The 25,276-nt window shown below is 38.9% G+C and overlaps 1 protein-coding gene across 1 annotated transcript in view; it reads left to right on the top strand.

The window, feature by feature from the left end:
• Dync2h1 (dynein cytoplasmic 2 heavy chain 1) overlaps nt 1–25,276 on the top strand; it is a 298,798-nt gene that overhangs the window by 124,024 nt on the left and 149,498 nt on the right. The window contains exons 55-67 of the mRNA XM_023709480.1: nt 1,604–1,717; nt 2,433–2,593; nt 3,819–3,942; nt 4,758–4,879; nt 8,967–9,053; nt 12,193–12,319; nt 13,705–13,846; nt 14,385–14,494; nt 18,656–18,754; nt 19,996–20,119; nt 21,877–22,040; nt 24,193–24,312; nt 24,720–24,854. Of these exons, the coding sequence (XP_023565248.1) occupies nt 1,604–1,717; nt 2,433–2,593; nt 3,819–3,942; nt 4,758–4,879; nt 8,967–9,053; nt 12,193–12,319; nt 13,705–13,846; nt 14,385–14,494; nt 18,656–18,754; nt 19,996–20,119; nt 21,877–22,040; nt 24,193–24,312; nt 24,720–24,854 (1,629 nt within the window). The remainder of the gene's footprint in view (nt 1–1,603; nt 1,718–2,432; nt 2,594–3,818; nt 3,943–4,757; nt 4,880–8,966; nt 9,054–12,192; nt 12,320–13,704; nt 13,847–14,384; nt 14,495–18,655; nt 18,755–19,995; nt 20,120–21,876; nt 22,041–24,192; nt 24,313–24,719; nt 24,855–25,276) is intronic.

The following is a 25,276-nucleotide window of genomic DNA, read 5'->3' as shown; positions in this document are numbered from 1 at the left end:
TCATTAATCCAGAATTCTACTATAAGGCTTTTAGCTAAATGAATAAAAACATGGAATAAGTCTCAGACACTGCATGCTAAGAGAAGAAAAGCAGACGCCAAAGAGGACACTCACTGTAACTTCCTTTTTGTGGAATTATGGAAACACCTAGAGGGAAATGCTAGAATTCAGATTAGAGGATATTGGACCTGTAACACATGACTTGTCAAAGAATTTTTCATCCTATAAAAGCATAATTTTTTCTTAAGGCATTTTTAGGTCATATTAGTATAAATACTTAAAATAGCCAGTGATTTTTATTGTTAGAAAACTGTTGCTTCTTACCTTCAAAAAATAATATGAAGTAACAAAAATGAGTGTAAAAGATTACGCTGTTGACAATTACATGTTTATAAAGCAAAGACAGCGCACACTTTGCATGTCCAGTGTCGCGTGCGACCAGTAATACACTGAGAGTTGTGCTGCTCTTTTTTCTCACTTCTTTTCGGAGGGGCTGTGCCTAGGGCAGTAGCTAATCATATTAGCTAGCAGAGACCTGGAAAAGGTGTGACTGTACACCTCATAAATCAATAATTTTGCTTAATTATAAATATCGGCTAGGCAGCTGGAGTGGTAGCTCAGTAGTCTAAGTGTCTGCCTGGCAAGCGCAAGGGCCCAGGTTTGATCCTTGGTACCTCATTCTGTGCCATTTCAGGTGTGGTAGTGCACGCCTGTAAACCCAGCAGTAGGGAGGCTGAGGCAGGAGGATATTGAGCTGCGTAGTGAGACCCTGTATCAAATAAAAATTAAAAAAAATAAGTATCAGCTAGGTCTGTTAGGTAGTTTCTCAAAAATACTTGGAGAAACATTTTGAACATCAAAGTGCAACCTCTAAAGCTTGTGATTTTGTTTGCTGCATAAGAAAAATATAGATTAAATGCTCTTAAAAACTCAGAGTGCATGTAACTTCTCATTGGAAAAGGAGACTACTAAAGGGCCATGTGAGCTAGGCCTTAAAGAAATGTGGATGTAGAGAAAGGGAGTTTCGCGCTTGAGTGCTAGCGGAGGTATGGAGGTGGAAAAGCTGTTGACGTAGAAAAGCTCCAGATGCGCTCACCTGCAGGGTGTCTGAGGTAAGTGGAAGGAGTAAAGCCCAGCTTGTTGGGTCAGGGATTAGTGTTGGAGGTAGATTGGAAACATCTGGATAAAACTGATGTTCCTTCGGGCTGGCCGAATAGCTCAGCAGGTTAAAGCGCCTCAAGCAGTCTCAGGGGGGCGGGTTCAATCCCTGGTCCTGCTGTGCTGGCCCAGCACCCCCAGGGTATATGTTATAATCATTTAAAGAAGTATGCATTTTTGGCTTGTCTGAATTTTACATAACATTTCACTTTGTTAGTGGACAAAATTAAAACAAAGCTTAGAAGCCTTTCTGATTAAGTAGAGTAAAATGTATCATTTGTTTCTAGTATAATATTTTAGAAGCTCTTATGTCACAGATTCTGTGACATAAAATACTGTAAATACAATAAAATACTGTATTACAGTATTTTAATAGAAAATGTTATTTTAAATGACATTTTATTTAAATGAAAATTGTTGAAATTCTACTTAAATATTCCTATAGGATGCTAGCGAGCAAAAGACAGAACTTGAGCGACTGAAGCATAAAATAGCAGAAGAAGTTGATAAAATTGAAGAAAGAAAAAATAAAATTGATGATGAATTGAAGGAAGTCCAGGTAAGTTGAAAAAAAAAAATGAAACCACATACTAACATCCATTTATTATTTTGCCTCCTAGTGAAATGTGGGAGCTAAGCCTTGTCTGTAACTCGAGTTATTTTCTTACAGTATTATCAAAGGTGAGTTTCAACCAGGATATCACTTGTAAGAAGAAAAGGAAGAAAGAAAACCTGCTGGGAAAGGAAGTTGATTAGCTGATGGAAACTGAAAAGACTCTGTTCCGTGTGATCGTTGTTCTCTGGTTGTAGAGGGAGAAACGTCCCATAGATAGAAAGGCAGACTGTTCAGCCTTTTCCTCCTAGACTTGACTGAAATTTCCGTTTAGTGGTAAACTGTAAAGAGCCCCTTAAGGGTGGCGAATTGAGCCAGGTGTGCTGGCACCAGCTGTAATCCTGGCGCTCTGGACACTGACACACATTTCCCAGGGGGAGTTCGAGGCCAGCTCGGGCTGCATAGTGAATTCAAGGACAGTGGGAAGTCAATCCCGAAACTGTCTCAAAGGAAAAGTGCAGATTATCTCAAGACAAACTGGATTCACATGTTGCGGTTTTGGGGGCAGAAAGGCTAAGTTGCTCGACTTGAGCATTCTGATATTTGAAGACAATATTAGTAACTATGGTTATTTGAATAAAATAATGCTGTTAGGTTATGTATAGTTACTGATATTTAAAAATACATAGTTTCAGAGTAAAGTGGCTTTTTTCTGTTTCAGCCTCTGGTTAATGAAGCTAAACTCGCCGTTGGGAACATCAAGCCGGAGTCTCTTTCAGAAATTCGCTCGCTCCGGATGCCACCGGATGTAATCCGAGACATTCTGGAAGGAGTGTTAAGGCTGATGGGCATCTTTGATACTTCTTGGGTGAGCATGAAAAGGCAAGTGTCTGAATTTGTGGACGTTACGTTAGCAAGAATGCACCCTCTTTATGGTTTTTAATATTTTATTAGTATTTATCAGACTGATCTTTATCTAAATACATAGTCATACATGGTGCTCTGAAATTTCAAGATGTTCTGTGTAATCAAATACGGTGATGATATGTCTTTGTTTTCCTTCCATATATTATTATTAAAAGTGTCAAAGGCAGGAAGCAATGCATTAGAATCTCATTCAAGTTGATAATTCATTTGCTCTTTGTGGAGTAAGAACACTGTGATGTTCCTGTTAAAGAAAATGTACTCACTACTCTCCATCTAGTCTTGAGCTTTTAGGGGAGAGGTGGGAAGAAAAGGGGAGCAAAGAGAGATGAAGAAAGCGAGGTGGGGGAGGAGGAGAGGGAGGCAAAGGGAGAGAGAGAGAAGTGGGGGAGAGAGAGGCAGACGGAGAAATGAGCAGGCCCTCGGTGAGGTGAGAGGTTGAAACTAGAAGGCCTGAGTATGAGCTAACGGAGACCTGTGGCAGGCCTCTCATGGCCGGACTGGCGTTACGGTCTGTGCTGATGTCAAGTTCTGCGCTCTGCTGGGTTTTAGGATAATAATACAGAATTTAAAAAAAATCTGGTAATAGGAGAGGAGACTCAGGGTAAGGAAATACTGTAGAGAGCCTTAGAAAAGTCTTCCTAGGCCCTGAGTACACAGTGGTCCACAAGGAAGAACCCGAGGGGAGTGGCGGCGTCCCAGCAGCGGCCTGCTTGTCCTGGTCTGTTCACGGAGCCTTATTGGAGTGTTGTGGCTTCCTACAGTTGTCCTTCCTGTCTGCAAGAATGGTAGCTTTAAGAAAGTTAAATTTCAGTACATTTATTTTATTAGCTAATACAGTTATATTAAATGTACTAACTATATCAATCTGTTAAACTGATTTTTTCAAGAAATATTAACATTGGGGGTAGAGTCTGCTCGGCGGTCTAAGTGCCTGCCTGGCAGGTGCAGTGGCCCAGGTGAGATCCCCAGTACAGCATGCCGTGCTGGCCCTGGAGCCCGGGCGCCCTGGGCCAGCCGCCCAGACCAGGCAAGGCGAAAGTCTGCGGAGGCTGCGAAAGGAGGATCACGAGGAGTCTGAGCTGTGTAGTGAGACCTTGTACCAAATAAGTAGATAAAAGATTTTAAAAAAGAAATACTTACTTTTATTAGACCATTTTGAATTAATATGTTTTAATTTTAGTTTCCTGGCCAAAAGAGGTGTGAGAGAAGACATTGCAACCTTTGATGCACGGAACATCCCCAAGGAAATAAGGGAGAGTGTTGAAGAGCTGCTTTTTAAAAATAAAGGCTCTTTTGATCCAAAGGTAATTTGTAACAGCTGTATCCTAAGTTTCTTTTTTTCTACTCTGTATTATTCTACATGTTAGTTTGTGATGCCTGGTCGATTTATCAGTTATTAAAAATCACCTAAAATTACAAAAAAAAAAAAAACCCAAAAAACAAAACCCCAAACCCCAAAACTCTCTAGTTTTTGTTGTTGGACAACATTCATGAGCAGAATTAAGTAAAGTAGAATCCAGGTAGCAGAAAGTTATTTATTATCCTGTTAATTTTTAAATCTTAGGATCATCAGTCAATGTTAAATTCATAATTTATCATTTTTTTAACTTCTAACTTTTCTCGTATATTTGTCATATAATAGGTAAACAGATATTGGTATTAAGATAGTTGTATCAAATTTTAGTGTACAGTTTTAAATTCCATGACTTTAGTATTTTTAGAGCCTTTATTCAGAATGCTTTGTGTATCATTTTGAAATCACTGGCAATGACTTCAGAGTTGCTCTTATGTAATAAAATATGTTCCATGCATAGAAAATAAAGAATTCATTCTTGAACATGGTTACGGATGGCACAAGTATGTGGGATTAAAAGAGTAAGTGTGATGGGGCATCTTTGCATTAAAAATTCTATGTGGTTCTAAAGATTTATTTTTAAGCTAAAGGTGAGAGTATATATTTCTCTTAGATTAGCAATTTACTATACTTAATTTTAGTTATAAACCAAAAATTTCATGATTTGCATTATGTTTTCTAATAAATGCCTAACTAAAATATATGAATTTTGCATTTATTTGAAAGTAAGTCAGAAGATTGGATAATTTCTTCTGAAATTTTTAGAATGCGAAGCGCGCCAGTACCGCAGCGGCGCCTCTGGCTGCCTGGGTGAAAGCCAACGTGCAGTATTCCCACGTGTTGGAGCGGATCCAGCCCCTGGAGACTGAGCAGGCGGGATTGCAGGTGTAAGTGAGCTGGGAAATGCGCACAGGTTCATAGTTAGTTTTATCAGCATGCTGAGTTTCTTTCATTTTTATTTTATTTCATTGAGAAACCAATAGCAATGAGACAGTTTCAAAACTGATTAATAGGACAGTTTCAATAATTAATACATTGTACCTTGTTATCTTCTTAGTGGTTATCCATAGTACAAGAGGCGGACAGGATGTCCTGTCCAAACATTATTAGTAGCATGCTGAGTTTCTTACAGCATTAGTACTGTACAGTGTTTGTTTTTCTATTTAAAAGGTAACTGCTGCTTTTAAAACTTAAAGTGATAAAAATTAAAAATTAAACATACACAAAATAAGGGGATCAGCAGGAGATGAATGACAGGGCCAGTTTTTTCATTCCGCTGTAGTTACGTTGTTGGAAGGGTAAGTTTATAAAGACAAGGGTTTATAAAGAAAAGCAGTAAAATATAGAAAGAAGGCTTGAAATTTAAGGCTTTTATATTTGTCTCATCATCTGGGTTCTAGAAATGTTTGGGATATATTTTCCAAAACGATGTCTGGCGGGTAGGAAGATAAATTGTGCTACCGAAGCTCGAGGATGCAAGTGGTTAGCATCACCCTGTTTTTCTTACTGTCGCTTTGTACTACAGCTCTTCGTAGCTAATCCTGGTGCAGCCCATGGGTCCATCAGCAGAGGAATGGTTAAAGAAAATGTGGTATTTCAACACAGTGGAGTACTACTCTGTCATAAGGATGGATAAATTTGAGTTATTTGTACGAAAACTGATGCACCTTGAGACAATAGTGTTAAGTGAAATAAATCAGACACACAGGCTTAAAATCATGATTTCTGTTACATGAGAAACCCAAAATATAGGTAAATTAAAGGCAAAATAAAAGGTAGTACAAAACAGGGAGATAGGCCTTCCATGCAAAAGGGAAGTAGAGGAAGGTGGAGAGAAGGAGGCGAAGGTGAAGGGGATTAAAAAGGACTAATCTGTATTGTGTACACAGCCCCACAGCACATGTAATCATTATGTGTTGCAAGCATGTACTGATACAATTTTTTTAGAATTTAAGATCCAGTGTCTGCTGGGAGTGGCAGGCAGTCCAAGCCTGGAGTGCCAGCTCTCAGGGGACTAAGGCAGGAGAAAGGAGGATTTATGACCAGCTTGGGCAGCTGTCTCGGCTACTGTTCTTTCTTTGCTGGGACAAAATGCCTGACACCCAAAATGAAGGAAAGAAAGGTTTATTTAGCTCATAGTTAGTGCAAGTTTTCGTCTATACTTGGCTGGCTCCAAGGCAGAGCTACACATGGCAGAGGGCAGAGGGCAGCGCGCAGCAAAGGCAGGGCGGCAGCTCGGGCCTCCTGCCAGCCTCTCTCCCTTCCTTACATTCTAGGCAGGCTCCTGGTCGGGGTGTAGGACCACAGTGGCCCGCTCCTCTTGCACAGGTGGGGATGCTCACAAGTAAGGAGGCTGGCTCTCTGCTGAGCCACTGAATTCAACTTTTCAGGTGACACAGTCTGTCAACCACTGCAGCAGCTTAGCAGAACCTGTCTCAAAATAATGAGGGGCCAGGGATGTGGCTCTAGGACAGGGTGCTCCTGGGTTTGATCTCTAGTGCCACAAAAGAAAAAAAAAAATCCCCCAAAGCAGTCATGTTCTCGATTGTGCACTTTCTGACGTTTCCCTGAAGAACCTCCGGGTATGTTTGGCTATTGCGTTCTGTAGTCTTTACTTGTCCTAAAGCCTTTGCCCTCCTGTGCTGACTGACGTGAGTTAGTCCCGTCGCCATCCTGTTCTGATCTGGGTCAGTTCTTCCTTGGGCTTGCTGCCTACAGTGGTTAACCAGAGGCTTTCGTTGTCATTATTCTGAAGGAATAATACTCTCTTTTCTGTATTGTGTCCTTTTATTATGAATTCTTAATTTTTTTCTTAGTTTAGCTACTGTTTTTCTGGAATACATCCTTCACAACAGCTTCCTAAGAATAAAGGGCTGGACAGTGTTTTGAGATCTTGCACGTCTAATAATATAGTTCAAAAATGCATGCATCACCCCTCAAAATGGCTCTAAAAACTGAGCAATATTATGAATAGCAGGCCCCAGAAGAGGTGTTTTCAGGTTGGTTTTTGGTGTACAGCATGAGGCTGTCCAGGACCTCACGCTCTTCCCCCATTTTGACGTTGTCAGTTTATTCGCAAGTTAATAGCTCCTTCCACACAGGCGGTTGCTGAACTTCTTCTCAGACAGGATGATGCAGGATTGCAAGAAAGCATAGTTCTTTCCAGTGAGCCACTTTTGAAAGCAAGCGCATCTCCTTGAAAAGAGCGTGACCTTTCCAAGATGTCCCCTGCCTTTGTTTTCCTCTTACCTATCACCATAGATTGGTGAATTTGTGCGCCAGGCCGGTACGGTGGGGTGTGCTGGAACATCCTGGCTCTGTCGGGACCCCGAAGTGAGAGCTTGGCTCTGGGCTGGCAGACGGGAGTGTGGGCTTCATTGTTGTCATAGACTCGTATTAGTCTTCTGTCAGAGTACTCGAACCCCAACCTTCTAAATGGTTTTTATATCTGCCCTAATAATTTCAGAGTTCTGCTAGTTTGTGCAAGACGGTAAAAGCCACCCCTCTGGGAGGAAATGTGTCCGTGTGCAGTGCTGTCCTGCCCGGGAGTGTGTGCAGCAGGCCCGCTCTCCATGTCGTCTGGCCTAGGCCTCCCATCTTCAACTCTATCTTCCTACCGCTAGATTGTTCTGTTTTTGTTAAAGTTCAGTTTTCCAAAGTTCTGTTTTCTTTAAATTTTGTTATTTTTTAAGAAAGTAACATTGGGCCAGACAGATAGCTCAGCAGATTAAAGCATTAGGCAGATGCAGGGCTGGGGTTTGATCCCCCACGCGCCCTGCTGGTCCTGCCTGGGGGATGCGCTCAGATGGTGATTGGGACTGGGCGTGGTGGAGCACGCCTGTAATCCCAGCACTTGGGGGGCTGGAAACAGGAGGATCACTAGGAGTCCAACCTATGTAGTGAGACCCTGTAGACCCTGTACTAAATACATTAAAAAAAAGTAACATCATCTTATTTTTCATATGAAAGATCTTCTTTATCTCTCTCAGGATTTAAGCAATATCCTTTTGCTCCTGGCTTTAATAATTCATTCTATATTTATGTGCTTTCTTGACATTCTGATTTTTGGCTGGTAGTAATTTCTTATGAAATACTGGAAATCTGACCAGAAGCTCTCAGTGTGAGGTACGGGCTCACTGGCCTGTGTCGCTGGCTAAGTGTGGCCCAGCTCTTTGACAGCAACCCCTTCATATTTGGGGTACTTTTTAGGGAGGGCATCATTCATCTTGCTCTGAAAGGATCCTCGAATCTTCCGTGTAGGACGTGCATAGAGGGACCGGAGTTGGATGGGGAGAAGGATGCACCTGGCGCATTCTGGGTTGGCCTAGGGCAGAGTCTGCTTCTGCTGGGGCAGGGCGTTTGGAGTCCAGCACTTCTTAGTGCCAGCTGTTAAGTAGGTCTTCACATCGACTTTGTCATACCTTCAGATGTACCTGTTCGCATTTGCTGAGCATTTTGGAATTCTTTTAGTACTTACTCCTGCAGGCATTCTGCTGTTGGCTGTTTGTGTTCTGGTTTGTCAATTATTACTTTTCAAAATTTTATTGAAATTTTAACCTTGCTGTATCTTTCTCTTTTGTTTCTCTTGTATATTTCATTTCATTGATTTACTTTAATAGGTTTTGGAAAGGAAAGAATATCAGTGAATATGTGCAGTGTGCCATTTTTATCCAGAAGTCTATGTGTACAAATTTTTTAAAAAATGGATTCCTGGAAGGGTCTAGGTTAGATGACAGGAGGCCCCCCCCCTTTTTTTTTTGGTGGAACTGGGGATTGAATTTAGGCCCTTGTGCTTATTCTACTGAGCCATCTCCCTTGCAGGCCCTTCTAATTTAATATTGATTCTCACATTAAATTTGAAGAAAAAGTGTTAGAGTTTTGAACTACTGATGGTCCTGTCACTGTCATGTATTTACTGCAAGATTATATTTGGAAAAAATAGAATGACTTTTATAATACTGAATTATATCTTAGGAATTTGAAGAAAACTGAAGACAGAAAAAGGAAACTTGAAGATCTTCTTAATTCTGTTGGCCAAAAGGTTTCTGAACTTAAAGAGAAGTAAGTTTGAAATGTGACTTCAGTATTTGAAACGTATGCCCCAGCTAATTATTTTGGAAAATCTTAGTTGTGATTACTATTTTACTTTTTGTGATATACCATTCTAAAGCTTGGAAGGAAAGTACTGCTTTATCAATCAGTTTTTTGGTAAGAACAGAAATCTTTTTTCTCCATCTGTGGGCCATGGGGACGTATATTCCCTAAAGGATAGTGAGACAGTTGAGCAAGATGAACTGAATAGAACGAGTCAGCGCTGCGAGTGTTCATATTTCACATTCCACTGTACATTGTAGTTTAGACTCTTTATACTAAATTGTGCCCTTGCCACCTGCTCTGTAATGTTCCCAGGGCATATTTTGATTTCGAAAAATTTCTCTACTTTTAAATTGTCTGCACAGTGCTGAAAATTTTTTTCACGCTAATATACTCAAGCGCAAAAATAATTTGTGAAGATGATTGATAGTCAAGTCTTTCATATACTTATGTGTCCTTGTGATAACTATATAGGATAAATTTACTGATAGGGAAGTTATTATTAATATGGAACATTTTCTTTGATATGAAAAATTAGAAAGCTCAAGAATATGTAACCAAGTATAACTTACATGTTATGATTTGTTTCAGTTTTATGAGACATTTTCATGAGCTACAAATTTTTCTTTTTTTTTTTTGTACTGGGTTTCAATTTCAGGACCTCGCGCTTGCCACATAGGTGCTACACCACTGAGTGTATCCCTGACCCTGGAGATTTTTTTGAGGTGATAGATTTCCTTTGTGTTATGGAAGAGAGAATTACTGTATCAAGAAAGAAATTTATCAGCCCAACACTATGATTTTTTTCCCTCTAATTTCAGGAAACAGTTCTTTTTCATTCGTGATATATGTGTATCTTTTTTGTCTATAAACATTATGACTATACAGACACACACACACACATATATATATATATGTTATATATATTACATACATTTAAGCATATGTGCACATAGAGAGAAAGATAATGTTTTCGTCTGTTGAGAAGTATTTATAGGAAAAAAGCCAAAAGAACCCCAAAACTGTATTGCTTTAACTGTATTATATATAGATTTCTATGTATTTGATACAGGGTCTATAGGATCTCAGTGCACAGCTCAGACTCCTAGTGATCCTCCTGTTTTCAGCCTCCCAAGCACTGGGATTATAGGCCACCACTTCCAGTCTTAGTCACTGCCTCAGTGCACCCCAGGGGTGGGGCTGGGGCTGGTATGGGCACGGCATGCCAGGGATCGAACTCTCGTCCCTGCATCTGCCTAAACAGACACTTTAGTCTACTGAGCTATCTAGCTGGCCCGCTTTAGCTGTATTTTTAATATTCCTGAACAATTTTTATATTAGAAATATAGGAAAGAAATTACATTATTTTCTTCTAAATATTATCAGATGGCCATAAAGGAAGTAAATATATTACTGTTTGTGTCATATGCTTGTACATAATACTTAATACTGAGCTAATTTTCACATTTATTGATCCATTAGTGTGTGGTACCCATGTTCCAATTCCAGCTCTAGTTATTGTTTCACTTTCTGTGTTAGATGTATGTCACTATTTTGTGTATTAGAACTTTTTATGACAGAGAGGTTTTCTCTAAGGTTTAATAGCAAGTAAATGACTAATCCAGAATTAGATTCTAGATTCATTTAGCCCCATAAAGTTCCTCTCCTTATCTATAGTTTACAATATTTTGAAATGATTTTACACAATCCTTTGGAATTAACTTTTAAGTATAACAGAGTGGCATTTTCCATTCCATGTCATTCTCAAGAAAGAATGCTCCTTAATTAAGGCTGACCTGGTCTCAGCCTTGAGTGGCAGTCTTGTTTGCCTCCCACAGGGGAAGGGAATTGAGCATGAACTTAATCTATCAATTTAAACTCTAATTTTACAAAATGAAGATTTTTGACGTTGTTTAAAATACAGTGCACTCTCAGAGTGGATGGAAGTGTTTGTTACAGACCATGCGCAGGAAAGCGGTGCTGTCGCTTTCTGGCTCTGGAGTGCGGCACCATTGCTGGAGCTTAGTGCGGCGGTCGCTGGATTCTGTGTGTGCCGTTTGATAGGGCAGCGGACAGTTGCAAAGGCTGCTGAGTACCTGTAATTTGTGCACTATGATGGAGGAATTTTAAATTTTATTCTTGATTCATTAATTTGGCATAGCGGGAATCAAACTTAGGACCTTGTGTCGCAGTGCAGGTGCTGGGCTGCGGAGCTACTCCTCGGCTCTATTCTTAATTCAGTAGCCACATGTAACGAGGCTGCTGTATCGGTCGTCTCAGTTCGAGAGTCTTATGCCTACGACAGAAAAGCGAAGGACGGAGAAGAAATAAAAATGTACTATAACGTGCATGAAATTGCCTCAGACCTCACAAAAATCTCTAGTCTAATGTTCTGGATCTGTATTACGAGAAATATAAAACTTATTTTGAACCTTTGTTATAAGAATTCAGATGCTTTTACAAAAGTTTTGGTACAGTTATGGGCATATTATAACCACTTATCTGTTTGTTGACTAATCATGTAGAATGTTACCGTTATATTTAATGAAACTCTACAAATATTTTGACAGAAGATAATTTAAATATAGAGATATGAGCTTTAGCAAATAAGTCATCTAGGGGTGATTATATGTAATGGAATAGATATTTGAGTGAATTTTGAAATCTTATAGTTTTAGTAGGTGGCTTTGGCTAAGTAGTGAATATTGAATTATTGGAAGCTATTCTAGTAAATGGACCATCCAGAAGCTAGCAGAAGATAAAGGCTAGGATATTTTCATACAGCGTAACAGCTTCAGGTGCTGACCAGGCTTTGGCAGGACTGGAATGGCACCAGGGAGGTAGAATGCATCAGTCTTAAAGTACAGCCTTGTTGCCATATTGAGAAATTTGAAATAATATAGTGGGCTGTGGAAGCCTTGTTCAGTTTTTTGAGGTGGAGAATGGTATACTTCGTGTGTTGAAACATTTGTGTGTTTGATGAGTGATATGTTGTACACAAATATCAGCACTCTTAATTAAATTTAGCTATAAAATAGTAACTACTCAAAGAAAATTTCAATGAATAGTTATTTATTTTAATTGTAATTAAACATTAATGTTATAGATTTCAGAGCAGGACGTCAGAAGCTGCCAAGCTTGAAGCGGAAGTCAGCAAAGCACAGGAAACGATCAGAGCCGCAGAAGTGCTGATCAATCAGCTGGACCGAGAACACAAGCGGTGGAAGGCGCAGGTGTGTTGGGTGGAAGTCGCGGGGCGGGCGTCTGTGGGACGGAGGTCGCGGTGCGAGGTTCTTGCTGCCTTCGCAGAGGAGACAGATGCCTGTTCCCTCGCAGCTGGTTTTGGACAGTTGATCTCAATCCAGGAGGCCAGTAATAAGTCGGCCCTGAGGATGTGCGTCTTCCTATGGATGTGTTTAGCACAGCGACTTGTTGATTCCCTTTTTAGTTGTCTGCTTTCAAGGGAAAGGATAGCGACGGGGAGAAATGAATAGAAATTTGCTACTCCTTAAAGATTGTTTAATTTACCTTTATGAGGATAGTAATTTTAAACTGCAAGCCTGAGGTCCCTTTATTTCTTACAATGTTCGATTAGTTCAACTTTGTTAGTCTCATTTAGTCCCTCTGCCATTTTTTTAAGTGAGTTCCACTCTCTGCTAGCCCAGCAGTGCGGATCATCCTCGGTGTTCCCTTCCTATGCGGCGTCTCCTAAAGCTGGGGCCCAGCCCTGCTCGTCCTAGCCCCGCGCCGCGACGGTAACGTGATGGTAACCGTGGTGCATTTCTGGACTGCAGAGCTTGATTAGTGTCCCAGGTGCACTTCCGGCGTGGTTGTCCCGCAGCAGCGCGTGCCAGCCGTCTGGGCGGACTTCCTGTTGCTCCTGGCGCGCCTCCTCCTTCACTCGCTGGCCTTTTGTTTCCTCGAGCTTTTCCAGAACTAAAGACTCGAGTGTTGTCTCCGAGCCTTCCTGTGTGTTAACGCCCATTTCCAAGTACTCTTCACAGTTGTCTCCCTCCTCGATGCCAGCCTTTCCTTTTGTCATCTTGCTGTCCTGACTTGTCTCCCCCTCATCTGACCCTTGACTAAGTCCGTCCCTCATGTGTGGGCTCAAGTGAGTGTTCTCCTCACTGCTTGCTCTGCTGTCGGGTTTGCAAGACAGCTTGCAATGGAAAATTCTTTGACGTGCGCGGAAGCTCTTGCACAGTCTGTCTGCAGTCAGCTGTACTTCTCTCTTTTTGCTTCAGTATCACTGCCTTTCGGTTTCATCTTTCGCTTTACCTGCACTGAGGTTTTCAGGAATGAACTTCCCTGTTTGTTTCGTGCCTTTCTTTATAACATGTGTTTTAATTTTGTTTCACAATGACAAATGCACAACACTTAATTTAGTGGTCAGGATGAAAGCTTTCACTTACTATAATCATTGGGAACTGCTAATGACAAAGTGTTTATTTCTACAAATATATTAGTATTTCATACTTAAAAAAATCACCTCAAAGTCTCATGTTTTGTTCCTTTAAATATTGACCACTGTAAGGTGTTACTGAGTATAGACGAAACTCTGTGCCTCGTTTTCTTCCGTCACAGACCCTAGTCTTATGCACCCTCTCCCTTTCCCCAGGTTGCAGAGATAACGGAGGAGTTAGCTACGCTTCCTAAACGAGCTCAACTCGCCGCTGCATTCATTACATACCTTTCGGCTGCGCCTGAGAGCCTGAGGAAAGCCTGCTTGGAAGAGTGGACCACGTTGGCTGGTCTTGAGAGTTAGTTATTTGTGAATTTGAAATTTCAGTATATTAAAAGTCACCCTTGACCAATGTTACTTTACTTTATTTAAATGGTGAAAATTCTCTGTCAGTTACAGAGATACTGTAGCCACTTTAAATTTGGCAGGCTCACACAATTTGGAAATTGCTTCGCTAGTGAGAGCTTGTATTTCTAGAAATTACCAAAAACAGATCACTTAATTTTTTTGATACTACACCTGAACATTATAATGTTATAGCAATTTCCTATGACTAGGTTTAATTCTAAACTCTCTTGGGAATTGTTTCACCTGCACAGCATTACTATGTGAAGCACTCAGTGAGAAGAAATGAGAGTTAACTGAGTTCTGCCTCACTGACCTTTTTTTTTTTTTTTTTTAACTTTCTACCCTTGAGCTTGAGTAAGCGATGCATGGGTTTAGGGTTAGGGTTTGTCATAGAATTTTCACTTGAGGATATTTTAGGTTTATTCCCGTTTCTTCATCGATTGTAGGATCACTGTAGTAAAATGTTGCTGATGCCCTTATCTTTTCAGAATTTGATCTGAGGAGATTTCTTTGTACTGAAAGTGAGCAGCTGATTTGGAAAAGTGAAGGCCTGCCGTCGGATGACCTTTCCCTAGAAAATGCTCTTGTTATATTGCAGGTAATTGAGTAAATTTTCCCAGAAATTTCAGGTTTCCTGCAGGAACCTTGTTCTGTAAATTCTTAGATTTTTGTTCTTTTCATGATTACAGAAAAGTGAAAATACTTTTGTAATGAAAATTCATTTACGATTCAGCTAGTAAATACATATTTTATTTCTTGTTAACATAAAAATATTAACTAAAATGGCATTTTTGGATTGTAAAATATTTTAAATTTGACTTCCTAACAGTTATTTTAATATATTAGATGTAGCTGACCCATTTGGTTATATGTGTCCTTCAGTATATAACCCTTATATTGTATAAGACAAATTTATACAAAGTGAACATACATTTTGAGTTGTAAGAGATGACTGCATGCATTTAGAAAATTGCATGTACTGCATGTTTTTTTCTTTGCTTTGGTGGGGGGCACAGGAGGTTACGGGCCTTGCTTTGTACTTGGAGCTGGTTCTGAACTCACCTCATAGCCCAGGTGGCCGCAAAACTATGGCGGTCCCTCTTCCGTAGCCTCGCCAGTGCTGCCACATGCATACCCAGCCGTGTGTTTTCATAAAGTGGAAAATAGTGTGACGTTATCGATTTTGAAAACCAAATTCATAGCCATGAATACAAAGACATCTTTGATTTTAACCGTTGACATGCCTGTCCTTTCTGCTAGAGGACTCAAAGACAGTGTGTGCGCCTTGCTAGAGTGAGCCGCTTGCCTTCCGTCTCGGGACCTGGCATCGCGATGCTGGCACTGTCTTCCCTCTGTGCAGCGCTTCTTTATGCCCACATGCCATTCCTCTAGTCCGTGGTGCACATTCTCAAAGGAGGGAGGCCCATTAGATATTGTTCTTTAGCTAGCGTTAACTCAGTAGTAAATTTATGTTTGGGGCGCTGCTCACTCCTGGATGACTGACTTTATGTTACTAGACATAATCACCTAGTCCCATATAGGCCTATTTCTTTGATGTTTTACTCATAGAGAAGTTGCTCCAACAAATTGAATTATTTTGTCATATGCTAATCTAATTTTTGCCTGATCTTCAGTTTGTTTTTTGCACTTTCCGTCGTTGTTTTTTGTAGTGTAAGTATAAGCCTGGTAGCCTGTGTGAGTGCAGATCAGCTCAATGTATTGAGCTGTAGACTTCTGCCATGTTGGTTAGCCCTTCCACAGGGGTAGTAGCCGCCTTCCTATCTTAAATGAAGAGTGAATTTTTTTGTAGATCTAAGAAAATGCTAGGTTAAGAATTCTTTTCTATAATAGGGGCTAAGCCCTTAGAAAACATTTTGTCAGACTAATTTATATTTTTTACTGATATTAATAGAAAACACTTTTATATTTTGAGTTTTCTGCATAATGAGTATAGGGAAATTGCCTTTGAAATTAATGATGTACTTGTGTTTACTTTGTGTTTAATATTACCATGTTTCTTTTAGATACGATATACACGCTAAATGAGACAACAAAAATTATTTGTGAAGTTCTTGTAGGGCAATTAGTTAATCTGTAGAAGTGAATTTGCCATTTGATCAGCATTGCATCTCCATCCTAAGGCAGGCTAGACTTAGCTAAGTTGTAGTAAGGCTGTGCTGATTGGATGGCACGGGCTGATTGTTCATCAGCACGCTGTACGCTATGTGAGAAATCAAGTTGCTAAGACATACTCTAGTTTCTGAGAAGGCTCCTCTGAGGGAGATGGCAGGCATGACAAATAAGATGCATTTTTGATTCTGCGGTTCATAAAAATTCTCCAGTAAGTATATTAAAACTTTTTGAGACTGTCCTCTCAATGAAAGCTTTCCCAGCCAAGGTCTGGAATTATTTAATGAAACTGATACCAAGAAAAAGCCCTTTGTGTTCGAAAGTATTTCTGTATCTTTGTACTCTTCCTCCAAAGACACTTGAAGTTTTTTATGATTAGGTTGAGCTAACCAAGTTCATGCGTTGCCTGGGTGAGGAGCCAACCACACCCTCACCTGAAGTTTGCCTTCTGAGGAAAGTTACTTTTATGTTAGCAGAAGCTTGTGTGGCCTGTGGCTCTGAGGAGCAGGAAAATTTGACCGTAGATATCCTGTGCTTGCCTCCCTTGGGCTATGGTTTCTTCACACTTTGCCTGATGTAATTGATAGCTTCCTTTACTTTCTGAAGTGTTCTTTCTGGGTGATAAATTATATGATTTTTTAATTGGGCAACTCTGTGGATAGTGGAGAGTAGAAAGCTTGTAGGAACTGGGAGGAAGGGATGAAAAGACCCAGACATGAGAAGAAAGAGACGTGTCATCCCACTATTCCTCGCGTATATGTCAATCTCCAAAAGGCTTCTGTTTAGTTGGCATGTATCATCTGCTTAGCTTTTGGGTACAGAGGCAGTGATTAATAACCCCATCCAAAGTACATTGCAAGCTGGGTGTGATGTCACACACCTGTAATCCTGGCACTCAAGAGGCTGAGGCAGGAGGATCGCCATGCATTCAGGGCCAGCCTGGACCACATAAGTGAGTGCAGGGCCAGTCTACCCTACACAGCAAGACCTTGCCTCCAGAAAAAAAAGAAAAAAGTGCCTTGAGCGGGATCTACGAGACAGGCAGGGAAGCTCTCTGCTGCGAAGCTCTTCCCTGCCTCCTAACCTGCTCCTGCTGCTGTTTCTCTTTCATTCCTGACCACTGGCGCTACTACCATAATCTTGGCTTAGGAGTGCAAGTTACATATCTTTAAGTCAATCTCACTGTTTCTAATTCTTTACTTAGCTAATTATTATTCATCTAGACTTATTAAATGTATTTCTCACGTATCTCAAAACACGTCTCTGCTTTAGCTACATCTACTGCTGGTGGCTCCATTTCAGCCTTCATTATTTTATCACTTGATAAATATAGTATACTTGCTCACAGGATCCGTTCCTTTTCTGTTGGCATGACCTTTCCAAATAATCTGATCATGATTTTACCTCACTTGATGTATTTTATTACCCTCTTAGTACTGACGTTTCATTATCCTCATACACAGTGCGGACACTTCCCGCTGTCAGATTTCAGATCACTGTGCTGTTTTGGACGTGTCGCTTTTGCCCCCATGTGTTTCTGTGCAGGCGCGCCAAGCTTCTGGATGTTCTCTACATATTCCAGGCTTTTATTTTTCTCTCCTTCAGGATCTTGGTCTTCCCTGAGATACCCTTTCACCTCCTTATCAAGCTAATCTTTTATTGTTCTTTGGCTGAATATGACTTGAATTATTGTCTAGTGGCCTACCCTAATTCTCCCTGTCCTCCTTCTGTGGTGTTTTGTGCGCTTCATGCTAATGGGATTTTCATTTTTGCTTCTTTATTGGATGTGAAGTCCCTGAGGGTAAGGGAACATATCTTACTAATTTCTGTAACCCTAGTATTCAGTCTGTAGTTACTTACCATGTGGTGAATGAATGAGTGAATGCCTGTGTGAATGAAAGAGTCAGTTAATGCATGAATGAAAACAGTTCTGAGTCTGTTATAATTTGTTAAATGTACATTTAATCATAGATCATGTTGATAAAATTGTACCATAGAAGTTTTGTCTAAATCTCTCTGGAAATGTATAAATGAGGTGAACGTAAACTTGTAAATACTCTTTGAATTTGTTAAGCTTATTTTCTTTGCTAAAAACAGGTTTTTGAAACATTACAATCTTTTTTTTTTTTAACTGCATCAGATCATTGGCTTGAAATCATGGGTAAGAACTTTGTAATTTTAAAATAATTACTCCGACAGGCAAAACCTAGCAGAATTGTGAAATTTTTGACATATTGTTAAAGATTAGCATACAATTAGACTGAAAACTCATGGTGACACTTCAGCAGGTGTGCACTGGGCCACGCCGTTGTGGTCGGCATCATGCATCTTTTTGGTGGGACAGTGGCGCTGCTGTGTAAAGGTCGTGAAGTGAGGTCCCTGGGGGAGGCCTGCTAGGAGTTGCCTGCTGTGGCTGCAGACAAGACTGAGGCAGTTGTCTGTGCGAAGGTGGCTTCTGGCCCCCGCATGAACTCTACCTTTGTTTCCTCCTTGTGGTGTATATTTGTGTTGCCCAGAGCCATGGAGAAAACTCCGTTTAGTAATTTAAAAATAGTTTTTATAAATTTATTAACATTTAAATGAAAACTTAATCCTTTAGATAACTTTATCTTTCTTTTTCTCAAACTAGAGTCGAGTGTGCCCATTTCTTATAGATCCTTCTTCCCAAGCTACAGAATGGCTGAAGACCCATTTGAAAGACTCACATTTGGAGGTTATTAACCAGCAAGTATGTGTGCTTATAACTTAGATTCCAGCTAAGAATAGAAACTTACAGTGAAGTAAGCCTAGCCCTGTAATCAGAAGGCATATATTCCACACTGAGTCCCATAGCTTACTGGTGTGGGATTTGGGGAAGAAATGTAACTCCAAGATTCAGTTTTCCAACTGGTGAAGGAAGGATGAGCACATTTGCGTGGTGCTAGATGCTGACATAACCCCTAGGAATTTAATAATGCATGAACTCATCACAGCTTCTGCTCTTAAGAATATGACACTAATAAGTTAAAGAGACAAATGCATGATTTAAACTCAGCTCTGATAATGATATAAGGTGGTATTGGAGTAAGAGTTATTAACCTAGATTGGAAAATCACAAAAGCTCAGTTGTTGTGTTTATTTCAGCCTTACCACAGATGTGGGAATAATACATTGTGGCATATTACAGCTACAATTTCAGTAATCTGGAGAAATTTCTTAGCTTTGTTTTAGTCCTGTTGAGCCACTATTGTATATGTGGTCCATTGCTGACTGAGATGTTATGTAGCACATCAATGCACTTGAATCTCATTTTAAAAGTATCTTAGTTGGAGGCCTGGAGTAATATGTAAAACTGCTCTCTCACTGGCCAGAAAGCCCAACATTTTTCACTGGTCGTAGAATTTTGCCTAGCCTGTCACAACAAGAAAAGTTATCTTGCCTTTTTCCCTGCATTCAGTGTTTGACTTGGAACTTAAGCAAATTAGATCTTATAAATACTTGGGTATTTATTGGAGGTAGAATTTGATACTCTGTTCTATTATAGTTTGCAACTATAGTGGAAGATTAAAGGTTTTCAGTGGTGAGGGAAATCAAGAGTTGCTATTCAATGGTATAGAGGTTCTCTGTGTACATTGTGAAAAAGTTCTAGAGATATGCTGTCCACACTATAATAATACTGTAATCTACCCTTAAAAATTGGTTTAGAGAATAGGTCTTATTTGGATTTCTGTTTTCACCACATTAGAAAAGTTATAAAATTCTTTTATACATCTATTTACATTGACATTTTAAAGATTTTTAAAAAAAAATTTATCAAGTACAGCTAGAGAAAATCATCAATGTAATTTGAATTATATAATATCTATCTATCTATATATGTTATGTGTTTAAATAGGCTATTCAATTAAAACCTTCATTGATCATCTTTAAGGATCTTTGAAAATGCTAAGATAATAGAGGAGTTAATATGTATCTTTCCTATCCTCATAGGATAGCAACTTTATGACAGCTCTTGAGTTGGCAGTACGTTTTGGGAAGACTCTTATTATACAAGAGATGGATGGTGTAGAACCTGTACTGTACCCCTTGCTGAGAAGAGATCTAGTTGCTCAAGGTAAGTGTCTCAGTTGCCAGACTGCCTAGCTTTTTGGTTTAGCTTTTCTACTCAGCATCTTTCTACTTTTTTATTGTATATGTTGCAACACGTAATACTACATTTATTTTGAGGAATTGGTGTACGTGAAGCTTACGTTGTTAAAAGACAAGGTCATACTTGTGATCAGTTGCTGTACCCCTTTTTAGTACGTAGTTCTCTGTATGAGTGTGACTTTGTGGCCTGAAGACCAGTTGACAGTGCGTCTCTCTCAGGAGCGTTTTCCCCTCAGGGGACATTTAGCAGTGTCTAGAGAGATCTGAGGGTATATGCTGGGAACATCTTAAAATGATGTACTGTCTTCTGACTGAAAATAATTTTTCCAACAGAAATTGTCCATAGTTCTGAGGTGAGACAGCCTAAGCTAACTGAGTAGCTCCGACCTGTGAAGCCCTGTACCGGTTGTTTGATTCGGTCACAGAGTGGCCTGCTTTGCAGCCAGGCATGCTCCTTGCAGTGTACCAGTTGCACAAATTACCCAGTGCTATAGATGTTGGAAATTTTACTTGTGTTTAGTAGATGGCTATAGCCTTGGATTGGCTTTGGCAGTCTGTGGAATTATTTATAGATCTCTTTAATTGGAGGTGCCTGAAAGATGTAGGAACCAAATGTAGGACTGAGTGGCAAGTGCTTAGCTTACCTCACCTCCAGAGCTACCTCTAGGAGGGGCTGCCCTTCAAATCCTTGTTTTTGGACACGATAAGAAGCTATTTCCAGGTTTCCATATGATGCTGCTGCTAGGCCAAGAGAATATTTGTATGTTGGTTCTTTTTTATTTAGTGGCTGTGAAGACAGACATTCATCCTTAATGAGCTGTTGGGTAGCTCCTTGGGCAGTGTGCATTTATTTGGTCATTTGTGTGGCAGGATTTAGATACAGTTTATTTAACTTCATTAAATACAGTGTATCAATAATTAACTATACCTAAATGATATATAATATAATGAAAGTGGTTTTTGTCAGTAAAAATCATTCAGAATATTATGATTTTTTAAAATATCTTCTTTGGAGCAATGTCTGTTAATATCCTTTTCTCATTTTTTAAAAACATGCTGTTTTGGTGCTATTGAGTTGTTAGGAATTTTTCATAAATTTTGCAGATTGGGGCCGGGAAGATGGCTCAGTGGAATAAGTGCTTCCCCTGGCAAGCTCAAGGACCTGAGTTCAATCCCCGGTTCCACCAAAAAAAAAAAAAAAAATTTTGCAGACTAACTGTATCTGATAAACAGCTCACAATTTTTTTTTCTGTCTATAGGGTACCTTTCATTTTGTTGATAATGGGGTTTCTTTACAGTTAGATTTTTGCCATGTCTTCAAGTATTATATCTTAAGTACTTTTTAACTAGGATTAAGAAATAGAAACTTAGAGAATAGCATATAATTGGGAATTTCTATTATCATTTTTAGTCAAGTATTTTAAAAACATGTAGTTTATAAAATACAGCTGATATTAAAGCTATTCTGAATATAATTAGACATTGCCATAATGCTTCAATATCCCTGGGTCTATTAATGAATATTATTTATTCTTGCTTATATAAGTGCTGATTTATAAGAGCATTCTGCCTAACACTATCTCTGGTAAGGTAACTTTTGCTGTGTTTTGGACCATCTTAGCAAGCCTATTCAATTAGAAGTAATTGAAGCTTATATTGTTGAATATTATGTAGCAAAATTAAAAAGATACAGGCTAATTGTGTGTTTTCCTTTTCAAATAGGGCCACGTTATGTGGTACAAATAGGTGACAAAATTATTGACTACAATGAAGAATTCCGCCTTTTCTTATCAACAAGAAACCCAAATCCATTTATTCCACCAGACGCAGCTTCCATTGTTACTGAGGTTAATTTTACTACAACAAGAAGCGGATTACGGGGCCAGGTATATAAAGAAAGTCATAGTTTATTTAATATATATATATGTGTGTGTGTGTGATATATACATATATATATATTTTTTATACATATATATTTTAGTTTTGTGTACCTGTTAGACATTTTGAATAGAAAGATAGTTTGTTAAGTTGATGGCTACTTGAGTTTGGGAGTTTGAGAATGTACTTGTGAATAAACAGTTTAGGCTTATTTTATCATTGGTTTATTTTATTTTATTTTTCAATTTTTTTTATTAATTATATTGAGAAATAATGAGACAGTTTCAAAACGGGTTAGTAGGACAGTTACGATAATAAATACATTGCATGTTGTTGTCTTTGTAGTAGTTATTCATAGTAGAAGATGCAGACATGATATCCTGTCCAAGCACTATTAGTACAAATCTTTCTTCTCATTGAATTAAGAGTAAGCTGTATGTCTATCCTATTTTGTATATACAGATACATATCGTTGGTTTAAATATGGATATTGGGTGCCAGCATCAAATTGTTGCTTCTTCTAATACAACTATAACTTTTAGTGTTATGTCTGTCAACTCTGCTAGAATCAAGAGATTGTTCATAAAGACCAAGAGGTGCTGCTTTATTTTTTAATTTGGAAAAGAAGTTTGTAGAAGTTAGAGTTGATTGACTTATTTAGATAGTTGAAGGTTTTTGATTCCTGGCAGTTTTTTTGTTTTTTTAATCACTGCAATCTGTGCATCTACATAGAGCTCATTGTTGTGTAATATGGTTGCATGAATTTCAAAATGATTTTTTTCATGTCCAGACTTTTACATATACATCTGCTTGTTTTTTCCTTCTTAAAAGATGTCAGTTGACTTTTATTTCAGTATCACTTTTTTTAGCCAATCTAACAATAGATATTTTTTGATGACATTATGTTTGCTGCAATTTTTATTTTATTGTAATTTGAGAAATTATTCCTTCAAACTAATGTTTTCTTAGTACACCACAGGGCTAGGACTCACCGAGCACATTTTTATAAACAGTATCTTTTAATTGACTTGATGATGGTTTTTGTAAATAAAACAGTGTAACAGTCATTCAGAAATTAGCAAAATGACTTCTAATAGCTCTCCAATGACTTCGGAAAGGAGCTATGTGGGTCTTATTTTAAGGAAAAGCAATACGGAAGATTTGGAATTATATATTTTATACTAGTGTCATCTTCTATTTTGATTTTCAAAGTTAACAGTTTGAGCATTTTTGACAGTTTAGCAGATTTGTTTGTTTGTTGAGGCAGGGTCTTGCTCTGTAGTTCAGGCCAGTCTGGAATTTCCTCGGTGGCCGACTGGCCCCAGATGTGTGCCTGTTCTCCTGGCTCAGCCTCCTGAGTGCTGGAGTTGCAGCTGTGCACCACCTTCCCCTTTCCCGTGGTAACTGTGTGCTCAACAATTTGAGAGACAAGCTTTGCAAAGAGCCCTTTTGTTTTGCTCTCCCTCTGCCAGTGTAGAAGTGTTTCACTTTTTCTCCATCTTTGTCCATTCTTATTGTCTTTTGAATTGTAACCATTCTAGTTGAAGTGAAACCTCATTTTAGTTTTGATGACTTTTTTTTTTTTTTTGTATTTTAGGGAAGAGTCTACAGAGTGTTTAGGGTCTCACTACTAGATCAGACTCGTAGTGATCTGAGAGAGCCTCCCAAGAGCTGGGATTACTGACCACACCCAGTCTTGATCACTGTATCAGTGTGTCCCAGGGGCGGGGTCGGCCCGGCAGATTGAAGCCCGGCCCCTGCACCTGCTTGCAGGCGCTTTAATCTGCTGAGCTGTTTGGCCGGGCCTTGCTAACATATTTTTAAGTAATATGTCTTTGTACTTTGAATGTAAATACTTATTAATAGATATATTAGTTCTGTAGTTTAAAAATTTAACTGAGATTAAATATCACATATTGGTATATAAATGATATAATCTTACAGCTTTTCTATAAAACATTTGATTGGTGAGTTAGACCATTCAGTTTATTTATTTTTATGAGATATAATTGTGAAGCTGTGTCATGTCTAATTAGGAAATATTAATTGAGGTAACAGTGTTATAAGACTTGTAGTATTTGCTCAAACGTAAGATCTGTTCTAATGAATGTTTTATTTTGAACCTTAGTGATAGAATTACCTTACTTTGTTTTTTTTAAGCTTTTGGCTTTAACCATTCAGCATGAGAAACCTGATTTAGAGGAACAGAAAACAAAACTATTACAACAGGAAGAAGATAAAAAAATACAACTAGCCAAGCTAGAGGAATCTCTTTTAGAGGTAAAATTGATGCAGTATATTTTTATATTAGTTTTCTTTAATAAATACAAAATAATATAAATAACACTGTTTTTGAAAAATTCATAGTACTTTCATAATATTTTTTTCCAAAGCATACTAATATCCTAAAACAAAATTTAAACCAAAACAACTAGGTAACAATTTGAATATAAGATCTTAGCCATTTATATTTAAGACAAACAATTGTAACTAACATTCTCTTTGCTATATATTATTTCATTTGATATATCATTTGATATGAGAAGGCAAAAAATGTTGGAAGTTTTCTAAAATAGCATAAGTTTCCATAAACGTCATCTGAAGAATGGCCGTTGGAATAGACTTCCTCTAGTTGCTGTTTTAACATGCTCATCAGCAGTTCTGTTGCTCGTCAATCTTTGTTCCAGGCCCTTGCCACGTCTCAGGGCAATATTTTGGAGAATAAGGAATTGATTGAATCCCTGAATCAGACTAAAGCAAGCAGTGCGCTTATTCAAGACTCCCTTAAGGAATCCAACAAGCTCCAGGTGTCCCTTGATCAGGTAAATACTTCCTTTTTGTGATTTTTATATGAGGTTTTCCTAAATGTTTTAGACCATATGGTAGAAAATACAGAGTCAGGTCTAAGGGGAAAGATTATATGAAAAAGGAAGAAGAGGAGGAGGAGAGGAGGAGGAGAGGAGGAGGATCCTGTGGTGCCTGCAAGGGCCACTTAGAAACATTAGGGCGTCTGGTGTGGTTCTTACTGTAGGAGGGCTCTTAATAATTTGGGTGCGTTGTGAATAGTATGTGCTGGTCAGTACACCTTGGTAGGTTTTCCTGATTTCTCGACATGATATTATCTCAGGGAGAGTTACATTTTGTTTTAAAACTGAGATTGATTATTGGAACTGTCCTACCAATTTGATTTGCAACCATCTCATTGCTATTTATTTCTCAATAAAATTATGGAAAAAATATAAAA

The sequence above is a fragment of the Octodon degus genome, unplaced genomic scaffold (assembly GCF_000260255.1).
Source record: "Octodon degus isolate 3935 unplaced genomic scaffold, OctDeg1.0 scaffold00012, whole genome shotgun sequence".
NCBI classification, from domain to species: Eukaryota; Metazoa; Chordata; class Mammalia; order Rodentia; family Octodontidae; genus Octodon; species Octodon degus.
The sequence above is the reverse complement of the archived record's forward strand: the minus strand, read 5'-3'. Positions and strand labels throughout refer to the sequence as shown.